This window comes from Giraffa tippelskirchi, chromosome 5 (genome assembly GCF_054371585.1).
Source record: "Giraffa tippelskirchi isolate mGirTip1 chromosome 5, T2T-mGirTip1v1.2.pri, whole genome shotgun sequence".
NCBI classification, from domain to species: domain Eukaryota; kingdom Metazoa; phylum Chordata; class Mammalia; order Artiodactyla; family Giraffidae; genus Giraffa; species Giraffa tippelskirchi.
In genome coordinates, this window is record NC_137279.1 from 76,294,980 (window position 1) to 76,317,751 (window position 22,772).

The following is a 22,772-nucleotide window of genomic DNA, read 5'->3' on the forward strand; positions in this document are numbered from 1 at the left end:
AGAGGCACCTTTGCCAGACCGAGAGACGCTTCCGGTTTAGGCCCAGTCCCTGGGACTGGCACGTCATCTACTGGGGCAGTCGTTTTCAGACGCTTCCGATGCTCATTCCTTCTCCCAGGTCTTATCCTCAAAAACAGCCAAGATTTAACTGTTGTTCCCATGGTTGTCACACGTGAGCCCTCTGGGAGCTACCCGGCGCTGCAGCTCCTCCAGAACCGGCCCAGAACCACTGGGACGGGGCTGTGGCCAGGCCATCCCCTGCTTTCCATCGGGCAGAGTGCTGGCTCAGCTCGGGTTCTGGGATGGATGCTGCCTGAGCTGAAAGGCTGTGGTCTGTGGCAGGAACAGGGTGGGGCTGTCAGCTCTCCCGTGCCTGCATGCCCTGCCCTGGCTGGCCTCTGCCGCGGTAACTGGTCTCCTGTTCCTGCAGGTCCCTCCGTACGCAGAAGTGTTCCAGGACAGCCTCCACACCTACAAGCTGAACGAGCAAGACACAGATGTAAGAGCAGCTTACTGCTCCCTCTGCCCCTCTGGCCCCGCCTCTGCCCCCTCATTCTCGCTCTCCCCGTGGGGGCTTTTCCTGTGCCCCCTCTCATCCCCTGTGGCCCCTCACACATTTGGTCCCTGTCCTGTCTCCCTGCAGAGACAGCGCTCTCTGCCCGAGCCTCCTCATCCCCTTCTCGTCCTCACCGCTCACCCTACCTGGCATCATGGCTGTGTGTGTCTCCGCTGAGTGTGAGGCCCTCTTGTCTATAGCAGAACCCACTCCAGTGTTCTTGCCTGGAGAATCGCAGGGATGAGGGAGCCTGGTGGGCTGCCATCTATGGGGTCACACAGAGTCGAACATGACTGAAGCGACTTAGCAGCAGCGGCAGCAGCAGCAGTGCTTATTTCAGGCACGCAGACTTTGGTAGGAAGTAGCCCCAGGTGCCTGGAAAGAAGACTGCGGCCTGGTCCCTCCTCAGGGAGCTTCCGGGCAGCGGGAGACCCAGGTCTCAGCAGACCTGTCCCGGGGCCTGCAGGAGGGTGGGGCTGGGCGCCACGTGAGCTGGTGGCATATGAGCCAGGTCTTGAAGTAAAGGACCCAGGGGACAAGATAGATTGGACAAGATTCTTGGTCCAGTAGAAAGGAGCCTAGGGGGTGTTTGAGGGGTGGTGTGAATACAGCTGTGGACACAGGAAGGCACACGTCTTCCCAGGAAACAAATTTGGCCTCACCTGCCTCTTCCCACTGGCCTTGCGTAGGTAGCAGATCTGCCCAGCAGACAGGAGACAGGCTCCGTGCAGGCAAGGACCAGACCTCAGAGGGGCCCCAGTGTCAGCCGTCCTGAGACTCTGAAAGGAGGAGGGGAGGTCAGGGTCTCATGGGACTCGGGACCAGTGCACGTTGTTCACTGGTCTTGCTAAGACTTGTTCGGAAACCGGCCTACCCCTCCAATCCATACATACCTGGAGGCCTGGGAGGCGGGGCTGTGTTATCTCCTCAGCCCATTGTGAACTGGGACCCCCAAGAGGAGGGGAGAGCAGGAGCCTGACATTTAGCTCTCAGCCCTCTCCCCTCTCAAGCTGACTTGCTTCCTCAGAGAATAAGTCCATCTCCTCCCCCAGTGGGTCTTTAGGGGTCCCCCAAGGTGAAGACAACTTCCTGCTCCCAGGATCCTCCAAGGTTAGGGTGAAGGTCCAGAGTTCCTTGGCAGGGGAAAGGAGGTGGTATCCAGAGGCCCGGTCCTGCTAATACAATTCCCAGGTCCGTGTCAAGCCACGTCCTTGACTTCCTTCTCTCTCCCTCCCTTCCCCCATGGGAACCCTAGAAGCTGCTGGGCAAGTTGTGTGAGCAGAACAAGGCGGTGAGGGAGCAGGAGCGGCTGGTGCAGCAGCTGCGCGCTGAGAAGGTGAGAGCCGTGGGGTGGTCCTGAGCGGGCACACGGGGGGCTGGCCCAGAGAAAGGGTAGGTGGCTCCTCCATCCTAACTCAGCTGGTGAAGCTTTGTCCCTCCCCAAACCTCTGTCCTGCCCTTAATCAGCCCTGCTGAAGCTCCTCTGGGGACCTTGGCCAGTGTGAGGAAACCTCCGCTAAGCTGCCTGGCTGAACCCCTGTGGCTCCAGCCCTTGCTGCCGAAAGCCCCAGAGAGGAGTTATCAGGGCTCCTCATGGCATTCCCCTGCCTTTCTTCAGGAGAGCCTGGAAAGTGCCTTGATGGGGACCCACCAGGAACTGGAGATGTTTGGAAGCCAGCCCGCCTACCCAGAGAAACTGCTGCACAAGAAGGAGTCACTGCAGAACCAGCTCATCAACATCAGGGTGGAGCTGTCTCAGGCAACCACGGTAACCCTGGTCAGGAGAGCCACCCCTCCCAGCCTGGGCCCGCCTGGGCCCCCCTGGTCCCCGCTGTCCCCCCGAGGGCAAGAGCAAGCTGTCTGGGAGGGTCATAACCAAAGCCCTTAACGCTGCCTTGCAAAATGGCAGCAAGTGTGACAGCCTCCTCATCCCATGAGTCTCCACCAGGGAGCTTGGCTTCTTTCCCACAAGTCACATCTGCGCCAGGATTTGTTCATGACAGTGAAGTTGAGGGCCACTTACTTCCTTGGCTGCTTTAGCAGCTTTGCTGTGCAACCCTTCTCTCCCCTCTCTGGAGAACCAGGACATTGGCAACATGCCACCCTGGTTACTTCCTAGTAGGCACAGGGCAGGCCCTCCAACGCAGAGAGCAGCAGCAAAAGCCCCAGAAAACTGAAGCCCAAAGGGAGGAAGGTCTCTGGCCTCCAGAGAGTGGACACGTCTGGCTCTCCTTTAGTCTCTGTCACCCAACCTGGGGAGAACACAAGGGCCGTAGGAGTGAGATGGGCTCCTTTCAGCCTGTCTGGAGAGGATTCTGTTTTCTCTCTATTTGTTGCAGCAGGCTGGGCAGTTGCCCCTCCTGTAAGGCCCAGGTTTGGCTGTCATCAGACTGTCTCAGCCCCGTGCCTTCTCCCACCCCTCCGTGTCCTCCTCTCTGACCTGCCAGACCCCAGGTGCCCCGTTCCCAAGGCAGGACGAGGAGGGGTGGTTTGGCACTTGCGGCTTCTCAGTGAGCCCTCCCCTTGCAGGCCCTGGCAAACAGCACCATGGAGTATGAGAGCCTGGAGGCAGAGGTCTCTGCCCTGCATGACGAGCTCTGGGAGCAGCTCAGCTTGGACCTCCAGGTGAAGGGGCCCCCGGGCAGGCGGGGCTCCTGTCCTTTTGTCCAAGAGAGACCACAGTATCTTCCTTTCATGCTTTAGAGATTTCAGAGACTTAAAACCAGGAGTTGGTCCTGGAATGAAAGACAAGGTTCAGTTCAGTTCAGTTCAGTCACTCAGTCACGTCCGACTTTGCCACCCCACGGACTGCAGCACACCAGGCCTCCCTGTCCATCACCAGCTCCCGGAGTTTACTCAAACTCATGTCCATTGAGTCGGTGATGCCATCCAACCATTTCATCCTCTGTCATCCCCTTCTCCTCCTGCCCTCAGTCTTTCCCAGCATCACGGTCTTTTCAAATGAATCAGTTCTTCACATCGGTGGCCAAAGTATTGGAGTTCAGGGGCTCTTAAAACAGATGCTGAGTTTCAGGGTGAAGATAATGTGGGAACATTCTTTAGTTCTGTCAAATCATGGGGGGACAAAGAGATGTTGAAGCGTGGGAGACTTTAACAGACATAAAGGTATAAACAATGGAGAGGTTTTAGGTGGGAAAGAGGCCTTCCTTTCTGGGATGGGTCAGGAACGCCTGCTTGGAGGCAGGAGGATGGACACTCTCGGAGCATTTTCTTTTCCTCCCTCTGTCTTCTCTCTCCCTAGGCTCCACTCCTTTAACTCGATTTGTAAGCCCTGTCTCTCTGATGCAGTTAACACCCTGCTTTTCCCCTTTTTCCTCCTGGTAACAAAGCTTACCACCCAACCTTGTAGCTGTTTAGGTGGGTGAAGTGAGGGCCATCTTGTCCAGAGGCCCCACGTGCCACCGTGTCCTGTGGGCAAGGCCTCAGTTCAACATGCATATTTTGGGAGATAGGAGAGCATCGTGGTCAAAGCGCTGGCTCTTGAGACAAGTAGACCCAGATTCAGATGGTGGCCACACTGCTTACTGACAGATGGTCTTGGGCATGAGCCTCTCCACTTCTGAAGTGGGGACAACTGCTGTCCTTGCCTCATAGAGGTGCTGTGCAGCTGCAGTGAGTTTGTGTGTGCAAAGCACTCGGCACAGCACCTGGTAGGGGTAGGGGGTGCAGGGAATGCTAAGTAAAAGGGAGCTATTGTTTTTCAAAGAGTGGACACTGTAATTGAGTGGAATTCATGGTAATTAAGCATAAGTTGGGTGCGGGCATTAGAGAAAGGCTATTTGGCTGTGAAACAAGACAGTAAACCCAAAGCTCTTGCCCCTGGAAAACAGGCCACCACCAAGCATCCACCTAAAGGGGTGGCCACTCCAAGATCAACCTGAGTGCCCCTGGGCAGGGGCGGGATCAGAGGGACAGGTCCTTGCTCTTGGTCCTGGGGTCACATGTTTACTTAAGAGGGGTCTTTGCTGTGACGACAGAGCCCTCTTCTCCTGCAGCTCTGGAAGCTGAAAAGACAGAGGCTGCCTGTGAGGAAGGCGTGTGCTGGAGGGATGTGTGGGCTCGCGTGAGCGTGGGAATGCTCCCGCCGGGACACTCCTTGGTAGAGACTTCCTTTGACCTGCTCTCTGGCCGTTTCAGAATGAGGTGCTCAACCGGCAAATCCAGAAGGAGATCTGGAGGATCCAGGATGTAATGGAGGGCCTGAGGAAGAATAACCCATCCCGGGGCACAGACACAGCCAAGCACAGAGGTGGGTGCTCTCTCCAGCAGCCTCCTGAGGTTCTGGCATCAGCAGAAAAAGCGTGTCTCTGGTCTGCATCCCGCAGCTGCCAACTTGTACCTCTCCAGGCTCTCACACCGTGCTCAGAGGCAGTCCGGGCCTTCTCAGGGCTCCAGAAATGTCCCCCCACCCAGAACAGACCAGGTACACCAAAAAGGCTATTGCTTTGATCCTCTTGATTCCTCCCTGGAACAGGTCAGAGAGCACCTGTGCTTTCCTGGCCCTCAGTTCAGTTCAGTCGCTCAGTCGTGTCTGACTCTTTGCGACCGCATGAACCGCAGCATGCCAAGCCTCCCTGTCCATCACCAACTCCCGGAGTGTACCCAAACTCATGTCCATCGAGTCGGTGATGCCATCCAACCATCTCATCCTCTGTCGTCCCCTTCTCCTCCTGCCCTCAATCTTTCCCAGCATCAGGGTCTTTTCCAATGAGTCAGTTCTCGCATCAGGTGGCCAAAGTATTGGAGTTTCAGCTTCAGCATCAGTCGTTCCAATGAATATTCAGGACTGATCTCCTTTAGGATGGACTGGTTGGATCTCCTTGCAGTCCAAGGGACTCTCAAGAGTCTTCTCCAACACCACAGTTCAAAAGCATCAATTTTTCGGCACTCAGCTTTCTTTATAGTCCAGCACTCACATCCATACATGACTACTGGAAACCATAGCCTTGACTAGACGGACCTTTGTTGGCAAAGTAATGTCTCTGCTTTTTAATATGCTGTCTAGGTTGGTCATAACTTTCCTTCCAAGGAGTAAGCATCTTTTAATTTCATGGCTTCAGTCACCATCTGCAGTGATCTTGGAGCCATGGGCTAACTGGTGATCTGAGACCACTAGTTTCATGTCTTCCTTCCTTCAGCCGGGGAACTTTGGTCTGGCTTTCTGTGACCCTTGGAGACAGTGGTGTCATTTCCATCCCTTATCTTTTCCTGCCCAGCTTACCTCTCAACAGCCAGCCTGCGACCCCGCCCAAGTCCCTCCAGCAGGCCAGGAGGCCCTGACGCCCTAAATCCCCCTGCCTTCTCCACCTACAGAGCCCGGCCACACTCCAGGCCACACCCCTGCCCCTTTGCTCACCTCTCTCCTCTTCTGTTTCCCCAAGGAGGACTTGGCCCCTTGGGCACCTACAGCTCCAACAGCCCTGCCAGCCCTTTGAGCTCTGCCAGCCTCACCAGCCCGCTGAGCCCCTTTTCCCTGGTGTCTGGCTCTCAGGGGTCCCCCACCAAGCCTGGCTTCAGTGAGGTAAGCTGAGGTCGTGGGATAGAAGGTGGGCAGGGGACGGAGGACCCAGTCCTCATTTGCTTGAAACTGTACAAATTCTGTGCTTATCTCCTCCCCAGAGGCCCCTAGTGCTCTGTCTTTCTCACTAAGATAGTCATTCTCTCACCCAGTTTGTGAACTTCCCTCCAGATTTCTCCTTTACCTGTTCTTATCTCCAGCTGTCATTTTTAGTTGCCTTTAAGGGCAGTCTTCCTGAGCTCCATGATGGTTAGCAAAGATACCAAAGACTTAATAGAAATTTAAATCTGGGATTGTTTCAGGGATGAGAGAGCTGAGGGTCAGTGTGGGGAGCATTTTCTGAGTCAGTAAATCAGCAAGTCTTCTCTGAGACTGGGCAAAGTATGGTATGAGACCCTCTCAGAGAGATGCCTGAGGGCCTTCACCCCATTCACAGTGAACAGCCCTCCTCTGGAACATGGTGGCGTACGTCTCAATATTGAGCCACACGGTTCAGACTGTAGAAGCTCCAATGTTCCAAAGAGAAGGTGGAGCCTAAACTGAGCCATGAAGCACTGGGACAGGTAGAGGAACAAGCGGAAGGCATTAGAGTCAGGAGAGATGGCAGAAGTAGAGGTAGAAGGGAGGGTGTGCCCAGCGTGATGGGGGCAGTGATAAGGAGAGAGCTCTGAAGAAAATGCTGGGGCCTCAGTACAGGAGGGCCTCACGGGCAAGCAGAGCTCCCTCTGCAGGTGGAGTCTCTCCCCAGCTCGGGTGGGAGTGTGGGGGTCCCAGGCCCGCCCCTGCTCGGGTGGGAGTGAGGGGGTCCCGGGCCCGCCCCTGCTCGGGTGGGAGTGAGGGGGTCCCAGCCCTGCCCCGGCTTGGGTGGGAGTGTGGCGGTCCGGCCCAGTCCCCCCAGGCTCCCGCAGTGTCGTGTCTGCTAACGTTCTCTTCTTCTGCTCTCACAGCGGCTGCTCTTGTTCCTCCTAACGCTCTGGCTTCTCTCTGCCTCAGGAGCCTGGCCCGCCACGGCCCCCCCTCCCCAAAGCCTACGTCCCCCTGGAGTCTCCTCCCACTGTGCCTCCACTCCCTAGCGAGAGCCGCTTCTGGCCACACCCCAACTCCCCTTCCTGGCACCGCGGTGGTGAGACAGCCAGGGGTCAGGTACCCAGTGCCCTCGGGCCCTGAGGGCAGGGATGGAGGGAACAGCCCGCAGGAGACCAAGTCACTGACCCTGTTCCAGGGTTGACTTTCCCACGGCTCAGCGTTCCTGGCCTCTGTCTAGTCAGACTCTGGGATGAGCAAAGGGATGGCTGAGGCCCTCGTACCGGCCCTCTTTCCCCTTTTGCTTCCTGTGGACAATGGAAAGATGCGTTGCTGCCCTGCCCCGTGGCAGCCCATAGCTGTGGGTGGTGGGCTGGGCCCCACTCCCTGCCAGCGTGACCGACGATAGAGACCCCCTGACTCCCCATCCCCAGCAGCGCCATTCGGGTCTCCTCCTGCCTTGGTCCACCTCAGACCCCATCCCCCTGCGGTCTCCTTCTCCCCTTGCCTGTGTCTCTTCCTTGTCTGTGTCCTCTGGGTCTCACCAGCCCCCGGAATGTAAAGATACACACACTTTCTCCCCTGTTCTGGCTCCTTCTCTCACCTGAATCACTAGGCAATGTTCAGGAGAAATGTGCAGTTAGGCTTGGAAGAGGTTGCGTGGTGAGTAGAAAGAGTCATAAAACAGGCTCAGCCATTTACTGGTAATATGCACAAGCCTTGAGGGTCTGCCCCTGTGAGGTTGGCAGGACAGGCATCATTACCTCAGTTTTACAGACAAAAACAGGTGGTATTACTCACCCAAGCTCTCCAGTTGGGCCAGAGCTCGTTTCTGACCTCTGGTCTAGTCACATGGTTCTGGAGTCCACAACCCCAATGCCCTTTTCCTTCCCACAAAACTCATCTGGTTTTCTTGTTGAAAAACCCAATAGAATCCTCAGAGATCTTTGGCTTTGTTGCCCCCTCTTCCAGTCGTTCCTCCTCTGGCTCACAGCAAGCCTGTACGTTTCATGTTTGCCAGGAGGGAATTTCTCTGATGGGCCTCAACTGGGGGCCTCCTGGATACCCTGAGCCCTCATTCCACAAAAGGACCCACACTGGCATGGGTGGGAGGCTCAAGTGCATCCTTGCCCACTTGCCAGCGAGTGCACAGTTTCCCTGCTCCATGTTTCTTTCAAAGGTTGGCACTCCAACCATTGCAAAACAAAGCATCACTACCAGGGGCCAAGTTCTCAGCGGTAACTCGAGCATCGTCGTCCATCCATCCATCTTCTCATCCTTTCTCCCTAGCTCAAGGCAAGCTACGAGCAAAGCAAGAGAGAGCCCCAACAGACATCCCCCCTGGACACCTCTAGAGACATCAGCCTTGTGTCCACCAGGCAAGAGGTTGAGGCAGAGAAGCAGGCGGCTCTCAACAAAGGTACCCCCTGCCCCGCTGTCCCCTAGAAGCGAGGCTTTGCCCCAGAGGGAAGCCCAGAGAGGTGCTCGCTCACACCCAAGAAAGTGCTTCCCCACCTGGGCTTCCACCTCTGCAGTGAGCAGGACCGAACCCCTCTGAGAAGGGGCGGGACCGAGCCCCTCTGAGAAGCGGCTGCCCTGTGTCACTCTTTTTGAGGCTCACTGGCCACTGTGTCTCCCTGCAGTGGGCATCGTACCCCCACGGACCAAGTCACCCACCGATGACGAAGTGACCCCATCGAGGGTGGTGAGGAGGAGTGCCAATGGGCTCACCAATGGCCTCTCCTCCCGGGTGAGTGCACACCCAGTGGCCTTGAGAGCTTGGCAGGCTGAGCTGGGCTGGGAGTCCACAGCCTCTGTGTCCACCTGTCTGTCACAGTTCAGGAAGCCCAGGGCTAGAGGAGGAAAGTAGAACAAGATGGAAGAAGGGAAGCGGGGGTGTTCTTCAAGGAGACATGTCATGAGACGAGGAAGCTATGCATAATCAAGATATCATATTTAACAAAATTATTATAATGTGCCAGTGATGAAACACAAATGCAAAAGTCAATGGTCAGAGTCTAATGTGCTGGCCAGAGGCACTGTGTTAGTTTCCTAGGAAGTCAGCAAAATGCCACAAACGTGGTGACTGAAAACCACAGAAATTATTCCCTCACCATTACAGAGGCCAGCGTCCAAAATCAGGGTGTCCAAAGCTGGGCTCCCTCAGAGGCTGAGGGAGCGCCCATTCCGTGCCCCTCTCCTGCCTTCTGGGTGTTGCTGGCAACATTTGGCTTGTGGACACATTCTTTGGCTTGTACACACGCCACCCCAATCTCTGCCCCACCTTCACATCACCTTCTACTCTATATGTCTTCTTTTTCCTGTTGCTTATAAAGGCACCCATTATTCAATTCAGAACTCACCGCAATTGAAAATGACCTCATCTTGGGCTCCGTAGCTTAATTACACCTGCAAAAACTCCATTTCCAAATAAGGTCACATGCATAGATACTGCTGTTAGGACTTAGATGTACCCTTCGGGGTTCACTATGTAACCCATTACAGGCAGGCTTCCCAGAGAAGGGAAATTTTAAGGGATTCGGGCAGATAAAAAGTCCGGGGGCAGGGGAAGGCACCAGTCTGAGCCCTGTCTTCCCACCGCATCAGGAGCGCCCCAAGAGTGCTGTGTTCCCCGGTGAGGGCAAGGCCAAAATGAGCGTGGAGGAGCAGATGGACCGCATGCGGCGGCGCCAGAGCGGCTCCGTGAGGGACAAGCGGAGGAGCCTGCAGCTCCCAGCCAGCCCAGCCCCCGACCCCGGCGCCCGGCCTGCCTACAAAGTGGTAACGTCCTCCCAGCCCCACAGACACGGCCTGGTGTCTGCCAGCACTGCCCACTGCCAGGCATAGCCAACCTGAGCCGGAGGGGCCTGGGGGGAGGAGGAGGTTTCAGCAGGGAGGGGCCAGGACGGACCCAAGCCGGGCAACTGGGAGACCTGGGGCAGCTTCTCCCACGCTGGGCAGAAGACATACTGCAACAAGTGTTTTCCTCTTTTGTGTTTTAAGAAAAATAACTCAAAAAGAAATGCCTTGATTACTTTAGTTGAAATGAATTATACAAAATTCATTGAATAGAGAATAGGACAGAATCCACAACCTAGAAGTAGCCATCACTTGTCCATGATTCTAGAGCATTTCCTGTGAGCTTAACATTGGGCTGGGGGTGACTGAAGGTAATCATCATAGCTCACCAACACATGGTGCAATACAAGTCACAATCCCTTTCATCTCATTTAGCCCTTTCAAGGGTACGGGGCTAGGAAGTATTAACCCCCATTGTTGTGGTTCAGTCACTAAGTCTTGTCAGACTCTTTATGACCTCATGGACTGCAGCACACCAGGCTTCCCCATCCTTCACTATCTCCTGGAGCTTGCTCAAATGTATATCCATTGAGTTGGTGATGCTATGTAACTGTGTCATCCTCTGTCACCCCCTTCTCCTTTTGCCTACAATCTTTCCCAGCATCGGGATCCTTTCCAATGAGTTGGCTCTTCAAATGAGGTGGCCAAAGTATTGGAGCTTCAGCATCGTCCTTCCAATGAATATTCAGGGTTGATTTCCTTTAGAATTGACTGGTTTGAGCTCCTGCTGTCTAAGGGACTCTCAAGAGTCTTCAGCACCACGATTCAAAAGCATCAGTTCTTTGGCGCTCGGCCTTCTTTATGGTCCCACTCTCACATCCATATATAACTACTGGAAAAACCATAGCTTTGACTAGTTGGGCTTTTGTCCGCATTTTAGAGATAGGGAAAAAAGTCATGAGAAATGAAGGAGCTCTGGGCCACACAGCAACCAAGTGCAGAGCTAAGAATAGCCCAAACTATGAGCCTAACTTCTCTTTCCACTAAATTTCAGAACTACAGAAAAATAATGACCCATAAATCCTGCCCTCAAGCAGTTTACATTCTCGGTAGACTAGACCTTCTTTCATGTGATAAGGTTAGAGATCCAGTGTAAGACACACTGATTCTGTTACTCAAAATACATGGCACAGAATGTGAGCAGAGGTGAGGCAGGTAGAGAGAGACAAGCAGTGACAGGCGACAGTGATGAGGTGTTTCCTCTGCACCCTTGTAGGTGAGCAGGCTTTGGACAAGCACCGTGGAAGGAGGGTAGCTTTGCAGTGGGCGCGGTGGGGTGGTGGCCATGTCAGGCGTGCTGAGCAGGGCCAGTGAGGACCCCGGCACAGTTGGGGCTGCCTGGAGGCACGAGCAGAAGTGGAGGTGCTGCCGGCAGTGGGACAGAGGCCCTGCGTGGTCCTGACTGTGCCGCCCCCCAGGTGCGCCGCCACCGCAGCGTCCACGAGGTGGACATCTCCAACCTGGAGGCGGCGCTGCGAGCCGAGGAGCCGGGCGGGCAGGCCTACGAGACGCCGCGGGAGGAGATTGCACGGCTCCGCAAGATGGAGCTGGAGCCCCAGCATTATGACGTGGATATCAACAAGGAGGTGAGCGGAGTCCCGCAAGGGCAGCGCAGGGGGAATTGCAGAAGGGAGTGGAGGTGGTGACCGCGTTTCTCCACAGCTCTCCACCCCGGACAAAGTCCTCATCCCTGAGCGGTACATTGACCTGGAGCCTGACACGCCCCTGAGCCCAGAGGAGCTGAAGGAGAAGCAGAAGAAGGTGGAGAGGATCAAGACCCTCATTGCCAAGTCTAGGTAACAGGCTTTGGGTGAACCTCTACTTCCTCCGCCCACCCTGGCACCCAGGACATTGAGGGCACTAGTTGTACTGAATCCCGTGCCCGGACACATGTGATTGGGTCTCCCAAGCCTCCCGCCGTGGAAGAAGTGGGTCGAGGCAGCAGACTGGGCCAAGACACATGGCCGGGTCGGTGATGCAGCCGTTGGTGCCACAAAGACCTCCTGGGCTCATGCACATGCTCTCATCAACACAAACGGATGAGTTGCCCTCTGCTGACGTCTTTTCCCCATCAAGGCTGCCCTGAATGTTCTCTTAAACCTTATAGTTTGTTTTTAAATGTTGCAGGCAGGGGTCCCAACATGCATTTTGCCAGCGTCCTACTCACCCCAGGGGACAGGATTGCACATTCACAGGCCCCTGAACCCCCACCAACCTCAGCCCGCAGGTCCCCCAAGCCAGCTGGGCCATCCTGCCCCCTCCATGTCTGTGTGTCTGTGCCTCTTCAGTATGCAGAACGTGGTACCCGTCGGCGAGGGGGACTTTGTGGACGTGCCCCAGGACTCAGAGAGCCAGCTGCAGGAGCAGGAGAAGCGGATTGAAATCTCTTGTGCCCTGGCGACCGAGGCCTCCCGCAGAGGCCGCATGCTGTCTGGTGAGAGGGGCTGGACCTCGCTCTGCCAGGGAGACCAACTGCCCAGGAGTAGGGGAGGCCGTGTGGCAGGGGCGAGGCGTAGAGCAGGGCGGCGCTCCTTGAGGTCAGGATGAGTGTTCACTGGGCACCAGGGAGTGTGCTAGGCTCACGGGGCGCGACGGGACCAGAGGCACTGACATCTGGGAGCTTGGAGTCACGATGACCGCCTGGCTGCTGGTGGGAGGAATAGGCAGAGGCCATGTGGGGAGCGCAGGGAGCCACTGTACCAGCGCAGGTCCAGGAAAGGCCCAGAGAAGGGGTAATGACTGAGCTTGATGGGGAAATATACAAGTATGTGCCAGTGGCAGAGTGAGGGCGAGTGTTCCAGGGTATTCTCTGACTTCCCATTCGTGCTGCAGGCAAATAGCAGGAATGAAACGGGAAGATGGTACAGTCACCACCTTGGCTGTTGACCCAAACCCACTTTCCTGCTAAGAAAAGATGAGTGTAAGGAGCTGACTTCACACTGATACAAAGGCTGGTGGGTCTTAGTGGACACTATGGGGTTGTAGCCAGTACTGTTAACTTCTCTTTGGCCTGAAGGGAAGCACCCTGGAAAAGAGGAGAATGTAACTGGGAAGAATGGAAGAGATTCTGTGAATGGGAGGCTTTGTGGTGGAGGAAGTGGTCAAGTCATGAAGCCTGGGAGACAGAATATTCCTTCTTCCTCAACACGAAAGGTGCTTAGGATGGAGAGGGGGACGTCTCCAAAGGCCAGTCAAGACGAATGCCCTAGATGGATGCCAGGCTTGTGATGACTTTAGTCAAGGGGACAGAGATAAGTTGTGCTGGCCAAAGTTCTAATAGCCTGAGTGAGACGCACAAAGGCAGGAAAGGCTTTTCATGTTAGTGACGCAAGAGGGTTTCAGTCCTGGCTCTTTTCTGCATCTGTAAAGTTTAAATCAAAATACCTGTCTAGTGGTGTGAGGATGGAAACAAGATGTGCTAAGCACCTAGCACCGTGCCTGGCACTCAGTAACTGCTCAATAAATGCTCCGCTGCTGTAAGAGCAGTAGTCCTAGTGCTGGCGGTCGTATTCGCTGAAATAGCAGCAGCTAAAGTAGAAACAGGAGCCTTTTGTGGTTTTTCTAGCTATTTTAAATATGGATATTTTCAGAAACCAAAGGGTTTTGAGATACAGCAAAAGGGATCTAAGTAAGCTTTAAGGAAGAACCTACTAGCAGTTAGGGTATAAATGGACTTTAGAATGGGTGGCCAGGGAAAGTCCTTGGAGATCTTTCAGAAACAAGCTTTCAGTTGGGAGGAGTGGAGAGCAAGAGAAGTGATAGGCTTCAGAGAGCCCCATCCTGCAGCCAAAAGGCAGCAGAACCAGTTTGGCTACAAGGAAGCTTCTGTCAACCGCCCTGTAGTTTAGCTACAAAATGAACCCGAACCTTCCAAAGATCAAATTCCACATGCTCTGGGCAAAAGGCAACTTCCTGTTTCAAGAGTTAGAACACAGAACGCTATTAAAACTTCCCTCTGCCTCTCCACAGCCCCTGGCTCTCCCTGCTACTGCTCCCCTACCGAAGGCATGGTGAAAACAAAACTCACCCCTGGCTTTTCAGATTCTCCTTTGATACACATGGGCTCACATTCCAGAGTCTGTGTGTGGAAAGCAAATGGTCACCCTGCTTTTGCCAAAACCCCATTTGAAACATGGCTGTGGCCCAGCCAGACCTCAGACTTATCCTGTCCCCACCGCCCCGGCCTGCGGCTCATGCTCCCAGAGCCAGGCTCTGCCAGGCACGGCAGACGCTGTGTGGGGAGAGGATGCCCATGGGCTGGTGCAGCGGGCAGGGAGTGCAGTTAGGTCCTGAGTGCAGTGTGTGGCATGGGTGCTGAGGTGGGCGGTGAGCTTGTAGCCATTGTTGGTGTTCCTGGTATGCAGTATACGGACTATGTGGCGATCTTAGGTTTGTCCATGTGGTGTGATGTCATTGCAGTGTCTGTACTGGGTAATGGTTGTAGGTACATATGTATGTGTGTGTATTCACGTATGTGATGTATGGGTGGAGCGAGTGTTTGCAAATATAGGAGTGTGTCTGTGTGTGCAAAATTTCTATGGGTGTTGTGCAGAGACCCATTATTTATCAGTACAGGTGGTGTTTGGGAAACTTGCTATGAGTGTACAATATGTAGGTGGAGGTGGTGCTTAAAAATGCACACATTTACATGTGATGGGCTTTCTTTGCAGTGTGATGGATGATCAAGGGTATTTGTGTATATGTTGTACACAGTGTGTGTATGGAAGTTTTGTGAAGACACACTGATGTGTGCAGGATGGAGAGAGCACAGCCTCCTGAATGGAATACGTGTGACTGATTATTTATACATGCAGGTGTGGTAGTACTTGTGAACACACAACTGAAGTAGCACATTGTACAATGCCTATCCACTACATATGTGAACTTATTTTGATGGATATATTCATAATCTGTGTTTAGTATTTTTCTGATTTCTTAAAGGGGTTGTATTTAACATAACTAATCTTTCTTGTTCTTGCTCATTTAGTATCATTATGCATGTACGTGTGCTAAGTCACTTCAGTCGTGTCCAACTCTTTGCGCCCCCATGGACTATATAGCCCACCAGACTCCTCTGTCCATGGGAATTCTCCAGGGAAGAACACTGCAGTGGGTTGCCATGCCCTCCCCCAGAGGATCTTCCCAACCCAGGATCGAACCAGCATCTCCTGTATTGGCAGGCGGGTTCTTTACCACTAGAGTATCATTATAAATGTCCCTATTTTGCTGACCTCTGTGGAAGAGATGCCCTTGGGGTCTCTAATCCGTACAGGTCTGTTTGTGGCCCTGCTAAATCCTCCCAGACTGTGAAGGTATTAAAGTTAATATGTCTGCTTTTCACAGAGGATTTTCTCACCTTCAGTTGTGCCTCAGTGGGCCTCTCAATTCCTCTTTCTCTCTCCCTCTCCTAATATTTCTGTTTCTAATCTCTCGTGGGCTAGCGACCCAGCAAATCAACACCTATCATAATTGTGTTTAAATAAGAGTATCTGGACTCCAAGGAACTCTTCACTGAATAAATTGTAAGAGCTTTATTGCACGTACATTGTAACATCAATTTGGTTTCCTTGAGACCTTCTTTGCTTAGGTTTTGGTTTTTTGACTCTTAGGAACTGAAGTTACCAGACAACTAACCATTGGATCTGTGATACGGGTGTGCACGTGAATATGTGTTTCAAAGGTGTTTGTGGATGTATTTGTATGAAAAGTGACAAGTGTGTTGGGTCATGTACAAGGCACAGGTTCAGTCGTGCCCATACACGCACATGAGTTGTGTGCTGAGTAGAAAGGTGTAGTGTGGCTGCACCCATGCACACGGTATCGATTCCTGTCAGGGAGAGCGCTGTGTCTTCTGTATGTATGTGGGCGTGTATAGGTGTGCCGCGGGGCTGCGTGGGCCCTTTCTCCTGTGCAGAGGCCAGAGAAGGTGATAAGGGCCCAGGTAGGGTGGGAGCAAGGCTCTGAGGAGGCCGGTTCCAGGGTCCCTCTCCTGGGGGGACAGTGTGACCCTGGCCCAGTTCTGGTTCTTCTCTGAGCCTGAGTGAGGCCATCCCCCTACAGCTGCACCCAGGGAGCACGAGGGTCTAGAGACTTGCAGAGCTTGTTCCTAGCACTACGACTCCCCCTTCCTTGTCCTTCACTTTGCTCTTCTCAACATGGAAAAGAATGATAATAGAGTAAAATCTCATTCATTCAAATGTCACCACTTTCAGGCTTAAATGATCTGTTTAGAGGTGGATTTAGGGGTGAAAGCTGGCCTTTCCTGGATGGATGAAAAGAGATCTCAAGTGACAGTGGAGAATCACTTATGAACCCTCCAGTCTAAGTTAACAGACTGGTTTGAAGACCATCAGGAGTCTCTATCCTCATGGAACTGATAAACACTGGGATCACTTCACTTTGAGTCATTGAATGAGGGCCTGGTGATTTGGATTAGTGTGATTTTACTGCACTATTAATCATGGTCATCAGTGATATCACTGCCTCTGAGGTGCCACCCCTCACCCTGTCCGCAGTCGTGGGGAGGTGTGAGCAACTCCCTGCTGCACAGATGGAAGGGGAGCCCTAGGCTCAGAGGGGCCAGCCTCGCCCCTAGTCACCCTGGTTCTCAGCAGAGCTCCAATTTGGCCAGGTCTCCTCTGGGGCCCTGTGCTCTCCTCCATGGCGACCCTGGAACCAGCTCTGCTCAGCTTGAATAGATGCCCAAGCTCAGCCCTCCTCTCTGCTTGCCTCCTGCCTTGCTCCCTGCATGGAGGAGGGCCTCGCTTGCTCTGGGCACCCGGCCTCCTCCGTCTGCCTTCCTCCCCACCCCCCGCGGCCCCTATTCACTGCCCTGTTCATTTCTGTTTCCAGTGCAATGTGCCACCCCAAGCCCTCCCACCTCCCCTGCCTCCCCGGTTCCACCAGCCAACCCCCTACCGTCTGAACCCCCACGGGGCGCCGACAGCAGCCATGTCATGCGGGTCTGAGCTCTGACGTAAGCACTTTTCTACTGTATTTCATCCAGCCCGGGAGCGGGACCCCTGCCCTCCCCCATCGTCGAGCCGCTTGCACCCTCCATCCTGCCCGCCATTGCTTCCCACCCCCATCCCCGCCCCTGCGCGCCTCGCTGCTCTTTTCCTCCATCAGTCCATCCTGTGCAGTGCTGGGCTGGAGCCGGCTGGCAGGGCTGCTCCCGGGAAGCTGCGGTGCCACTGGCTTTGCATCTCCAGGAGCAGATGGGACAGAGGCTGCTCCTGTCCGCTGTCAGAGGGTTGCCCTAGCTCCCCACCCCTGCACCTCCTGTCAGCTCGCGAGCCTGCCATCTGCTGAGATTCACAGCCTCCCTGCCTCAGAAGCCCCTAGAAGCTGCTTTTCCCAGATCGTGCCCAGGTCTTCTGTAAATTAAAGTGGCCCCGACAGCTCTAGGCAAAGGCTGTGTCCCTTCCCCCTAGCACACAGCCCCTCAGTATCAGGCAGCTGAACAAGAACTGACTTCTACTCTGTCCGCCTCTCTCAGGGTTGAGGGGTGGTTTTCGCAGGAGACTTCTTTCTGGGCGGGTGGGCTGGCGGGTCCACCCCCTGTGCAGCGCCTTCTCACCTGCATCTCTCTCCTCCAGTGCAAGCCCTGGCTGAAGCCAACGCCGTGAAGCTCCAGAGAGCCCCATTCTGAAGCCCGCCTCTGCCCCGCTGCCCACCCTGGCCGCCGCCCCTGCGCTCCCACGGGAATGCTGCGGGGAGCCAGGCCAGGGGCTGGGGTCGCAGCCAACAGCAGCACGGACACTGCGGTGTTCACACTCCCGGGGCTCCAGCCCCGAGATCCCCGCTACCCAGACGGTCACGCCCGGCCAGAGCGTCAGGTGGCGGGGTGAGGAGCACAGTCCTGTCTGCTGCCCTCGGCACAGGGAGCCTCACTCTGGCCCTGGCTGGGGTTGTGACAGCCCTACTGGAACATTCCTTGGTGGAGAAGATGCCCTGGTGGGAAATGCACCCTGGGCCCTCTTAGGTTAGCACTCGTCTCTCGATGCCGAGAGCGGGACCTGCCGTCATCCCCTTCCATCAGCCCCGCCCTGCTGTCCACCGGTGCCCAGGGTCTTGGCACATCCCTGTTTATTGGGTGCTCCTTTGGGGTCCAGTGGAGACTGACGACCCTGCCTGAGCCAAAGACAAGCTGACGTGAGATGGGGAGAGACTCCTCGGCTCCCAGAGGGAAGCGCTGGCCGTGGGTGGGAAGCGGCAGGTGTATTCAGCGTCTGAGGGCAGGTTGAGAAGGGGTAGCGGAGAGAGGGGGAAAGGTCTCGGGAGGGCAGGAGGAAAGGGAACGGCAGGGCTCATGCGTGAGGAGGATGGAGATTAGAAGGGCATGGGGTCAGTTTCCCCACAGTGGAGCCTTAGGTTAGTGCCAGGCACAGCGCCAGGTGTCAGCTCTGCTTTTCCCACCTTGTCCCCAGATCGGCGGCTGCCAGCTCAAGGACCCGCCATGGAGCACGCTGCTAGGGGGTGGAGGTGTGAGCTGAGGGCCCGGGGAGCGCTAGGCTGGGGACAGTTCCTTCTGTGTCTGGGCCTGGTGTTGGGACCCCGTCCTGCGGTCAGGAGCAGAGACAAGGACCTGTCTTGGCCCTTCTGGAGGACCAGAAGGTGTGGGGTGGTCAGGGTGTGGAGCATGTGGTCAGCCACGGGGCCTTCTCTAAATGTTTCTGTGACACTGTCTTATCTCCTTCCCCCTGGAATGTGCTGTGGGCCAGCTGAGTGTGTGCCCCAGGAGAGCAAATGTGGCCTGAACCTGGTAGGCCAGATTCTGGGGCCCTACTCTGAATCCCAGGCGTCCCACATGGGGACAGGTTGAAGCTGTTGGAGGGTCTCCCTTCTCGCGTGGCTCATTCACACCCTACCTTGCCAGGGGACCAGTGGTGGAGAGACAGGAGCAAAGCCTGTTGTCCTTCTGCTCCACCTCCTTCAGATGAATGTAGCCAGAGAGGATGGAGGAGATAGAGTGAAAACCCTTGGCCCCTAGACCTTCTTGTTGCCAGAGTTGCTTCCCCGAGACTTCAACCTGACTTCCAGCGACCCTGAGAACGATTACTTCATCTTCTAGCAATTCCTCTCCACTCCTTCGTGGCTGGGACAGTTATGGTTCATATGCAAGTAAAGCTGACAATTCACTCAACAAATATTTATTGAGCACCTTTTATGTACCAGGCACTGTTCTAGGTGCTTTAGGATATTCTCGTGTTTCTGAGGGTTTACAGACAAGAGGATTCCACTTACCTTCACGTCTAGCAGGTTTTTGTAAACATGACCCTTGGCTGCATTTCCCATCTTCAGCACAGCTCAAGCACCCCAAACTTGTCCTTTCTCCCCCATAGACTGGCAGGTGGGATCAGCTCCCAAGTAACCCTCTCTCCCTTCTTTGTCTTCTCCACACCTTGTCCATCCATAAAAAGCAGATTTTTGGGGTCCTTCCATGCCTTCCCCTTTCTTTGTGTCTCTTTTTTTTAAGTGATAGTTTTATAAATACATGTGAAATACCAAGGATTAATGCCTGCCCCTCTGCGACCTCTTTCACCTCTTTTTCATAAAGCTGGCTCTTTATGTTGCTTTACATGCCTTAATATATGTTTCATGAAGATTATCATATTATAGATGTATATGTAATATATGTATATATGTGTGTATATATATATATATATATATATATATATTTGTTTGGCCTTCTGATCCTTTCCTGGAACTCCTGCCCAGGCCCATCTTCTCTCCTTTCCTTTCCACATCATTCCAAGCATACTGTGGCCATACCCCATGCCTTTTGATCCAAAGAAGGAGAGAGGAGTTATTTTAAGACAGATCTATTTTACATTTTTGTTATAAAAGCAAATCTATTTTCAAAATGTGCAATGTCTGAATGGAATTGGCAGACGATGTGAGGGACTAGGCGGGCTGCCTCTAGGTCCAGCCCTCTACCCTTCCCTCCTCCTCAGCAGCCTCCTTCTTCCCATTCCCAGTCTGCCAAGGGCTGGTCCCCAGCACTCACCCGGAGAGGATGTTGCCACGGTGGGACATTCTCTTGCAGTCCCGGTCTAAGGATTTGATTACACTGTCAACTTTTGATGACTCTCTAGGGTTATTGAATGTGAACCTTCTTGAAGGAAATGTTTACAGTTGTGTGCACAAAAGCAGACCCTTGCAGGCATACACACCCCAGATGTACTCCTGGACCACCACCTTTATCACCCTGCTGGAATATGCCAAACAGCACTGAGAATGTCAGTCTATTGTTTGATGGACCCAGAATATGGTGCAGCGGCCAGTGGAAACAGTTTGACAGCTCTAGTCCTTTGGGGCAGACACATTCAAGTTCCCTGGACTTCTCACATTCCTTTTCACTTGGTCCCTCTCTGGTCTGGGTGACATCTACAGCACCTGCCTCCCTCTGTGACCTTTCTTCCGGGGCCCATTGTTAAGGGGATGGTACACCAGTCTGGCATCCAGACTGTGAAGTCAGCCCTGAGGGTCCCAAGGACAAGGTGCATCTCAGCCTTGCCTAGGACTTACCTGCTGCTGGGGCCCTGAACTAAGCCAGCTCAGCCTTCCAAACTGCTTAGTGACTATTGAAGTGGCCAAGGGGCTCTTGCTTTGCAAGGATTTGGGCAGAATGGAAGTCTTTTGTCCAGATCTGGAGTCAAAGGTTTTGGAACCTAGCACAGAGCTCCTGGCCAGCATTTGAAGCCTGGTCTCCCACTTTGATCTTCGCTGGCACCCTATTCCCAGCCTAAAGCATCTTGCTAGGAATGAAAGGGGCCTGGGTGGGGGCCCAGAGCTAAGTTACCCACCTGGGGAAAGCCCTGGTTACTAATCTAGGGCCTTCCCAATTAACACATTTACCTCCCTCATCAATAACCAGGAGGCTGTAATCAAGTACTAATGTTGTCACTTTAGAGATTTTCTGAGGTTGAAGGCTGTGCATACTTGCTCACCTGCGTTGGTGAGAGGGATGCTCTTGGAGCAGGGCTGACTAGCAAGACAGAAGTAATTCCCTTTCCTTTAGGCAGCCCCTCACCTGGCAGCTCTTAAAACTAAGGAAAATATGAAATATACATATATATACATATATCTATTTATGCACATATTGGGGCCAATTTGATTTGCTAGTATTAGACAATAAACTATACAAGGAAATTTATGATCTTGATGTCTTTATTTAGTATAAAAGTGACCTTAGAAGAAGAGTTAAGGTTAGATAAACAGTGAGCATCTGTCAGGGCTCTGTAGCAGCCCCTTAGCATCTTTCTAGCCCACAAGCCCCTCCCCAGGGAGGGGCCATCCCGACTACAGGTGAGAGCTTGCTTCCTTCTCAGCAACATTCTTTTTATAGATACAGGGACTGAAGCACTCAGTGAACTCTGCATTTGTATCTTGCAAGTTTGTATAAACCCAACACAGGAAATAAATGGTTTGTACAAGTGGTGTCTCTGGCACTCTGTGTCCATGTCTGCTGGTGCCTGGCCTTGGGGTCCATGGCAGTTTACGTGCTTGGCAGAAAGGGGGAGGAGGCCTGGGGCCAGGCCTTCCCTAAGAGACCTGGGAAGCATGTACCACCCGCTCCCCCTAAGCCATGGGCTGCCCACCTTGGCCTCCCCTCCTAGGCAGGAATCCCAGAATTCTCAGAAGCATAAACTGGGGATGATGGTTTGTTGTCAACACCACTGTCATCTTTTTGACCCATGTGATCCCAGATCAAGACTTGTCCCAAGAACCTGAACAATGGAAGTATCAGATGCTTTAGGGCCTGGAACCTTCCACTGAAGTCAGAGTGGGGGTTGGTATCAGAAAGGCTGCCTGAATTCTTTTCATCTAGCTTTAGTGCTTTGGGGCCACATCTCTTGGCAGGTACTCAGTGGTTATCCTTTATTGACACTCAGAGTGAAGGACTTTAGCAGAGCTGCTCAATTTGAAATCTGTAAGGAGTGAGAATTAAGAAACCCTGTGAATTCTAGGGGGAAGCGGGTAGAGAGTGAACATGAACCCAGGACAGCAGTAGGCTTTGCTGGGCTTCCACAGGATGTCTGGGGAGAGAAAGTGGCATTCATGGTTCAAGAAAGAGGATGTAGGAAGGCAAGCCTGACTAGCTTGGTTCTAATGGCTGATTTTGAATTCTGGACACCTCAGCCCTAAAGGGCTAGTGTCATGTGTATTAATGACTGGATTTTGGATTTTGTAACATCCCAAGAGAGTTACAAACCTTGATGTCCTTTGTGAATCAAGGAGAACTGGGACCAGATACAGGCTCATGCAGAAGCCTGTAGAGCTGGAGGAGGTATACTGGAGAAATTGTCCACTTGCAGGGCCTACTCCTCTGTCCGCAGCTCCCCGTCCAGGCCAGAGCCAGGGACTTGCAGAGGAGGTGGGATGTGATGGCCTGGCTTCCCTCTAGGCGGGCTGCTTACAGGCCCCTGACTGCTCCACCTTCTGGCCCAGATCAGTCCTCCCATCAAGCCAGGCTGGGGTTGCAAAAGGGGTCGTTAGTCAGGAACCACACATTAAAAAGCAGCTTGGAGAAGGCCCTTTAAGGAGCAGAGCTCTGTAACTGCATAGCCATGTCTTTATTCTTGATGAGAGGCATGCTGGGGGCCAGGGAAGCGGCCAGACTTCAGACCCTGCTACTGCAGGGAACCAGGGCCATGCCACACGCCTCCTCACCCCCAAGCCTCCAGTGCAGAACTGGCTCACCCCACTGCGAGACTGCTGCAGAAAAGGAGACATTGTGCTCAATTCCTGGCCCTGCTCCTTGCGAGCTGCATGAAGATTTGGACAAGTCAC

General features: G+C 53.9%; 1 protein-coding gene across 14 annotated transcripts in view; it reads left to right on the plus strand.

Annotated features, from left to right (window-relative positions):
• PLEKHA6 (pleckstrin homology domain containing A6) overlaps nucleotides 1–19,126 on the plus strand; it is a 138,835-nt gene extending 119,709 nt beyond the window's left edge. For 7 of the 14 annotated variants that reach the window (XM_081494938.1, XM_081494936.1, XM_081494933.1 and 4 more), the window contains 14 exons: nucleotides 431–499; nucleotides 1,812–1,892; nucleotides 2,175–2,324; nucleotides 3,086–3,181; nucleotides 4,715–4,826; nucleotides 5,959–6,098; nucleotides 8,409–8,538; nucleotides 8,762–8,868; nucleotides 9,726–9,899; nucleotides 11,396–11,563; nucleotides 11,640–11,773; nucleotides 12,266–12,411; nucleotides 16,830–16,953; nucleotides 17,576–19,126. In XM_081494938.1, the coding sequence (XP_081351064.1) occupies nucleotides 431–499; nucleotides 1,812–1,892; nucleotides 2,175–2,324; nucleotides 3,086–3,181; nucleotides 4,715–4,826; nucleotides 5,959–6,098; nucleotides 8,409–8,538; nucleotides 8,762–8,868; nucleotides 9,726–9,899; nucleotides 11,396–11,563; nucleotides 11,640–11,773; nucleotides 12,266–12,411; nucleotides 16,830–16,945 (1,623 nt within the window). In that variant the 3' untranslated portion in view covers nucleotides 16,946–16,953; nucleotides 17,576–19,126. Of the gene's footprint in view, nucleotides 1–430; nucleotides 500–1,811; nucleotides 1,893–2,174; nucleotides 2,325–3,085; nucleotides 3,182–4,714; nucleotides 4,827–5,958; nucleotides 6,099–7,088; nucleotides 7,239–8,408; nucleotides 8,539–8,761; nucleotides 8,869–9,725; nucleotides 9,900–11,395; nucleotides 11,564–11,639; nucleotides 11,774–12,265; nucleotides 12,412–16,829; nucleotides 16,954–17,575 lie in introns of all 14 variants that reach the window. The other 7 variants (XM_081494932.1, XM_081494939.1, XM_081494941.1 and 4 more) reach the window with 4 other exon arrangements.
• Nucleotides 19,127–22,772: the final 3,646 nt, after the last annotated feature.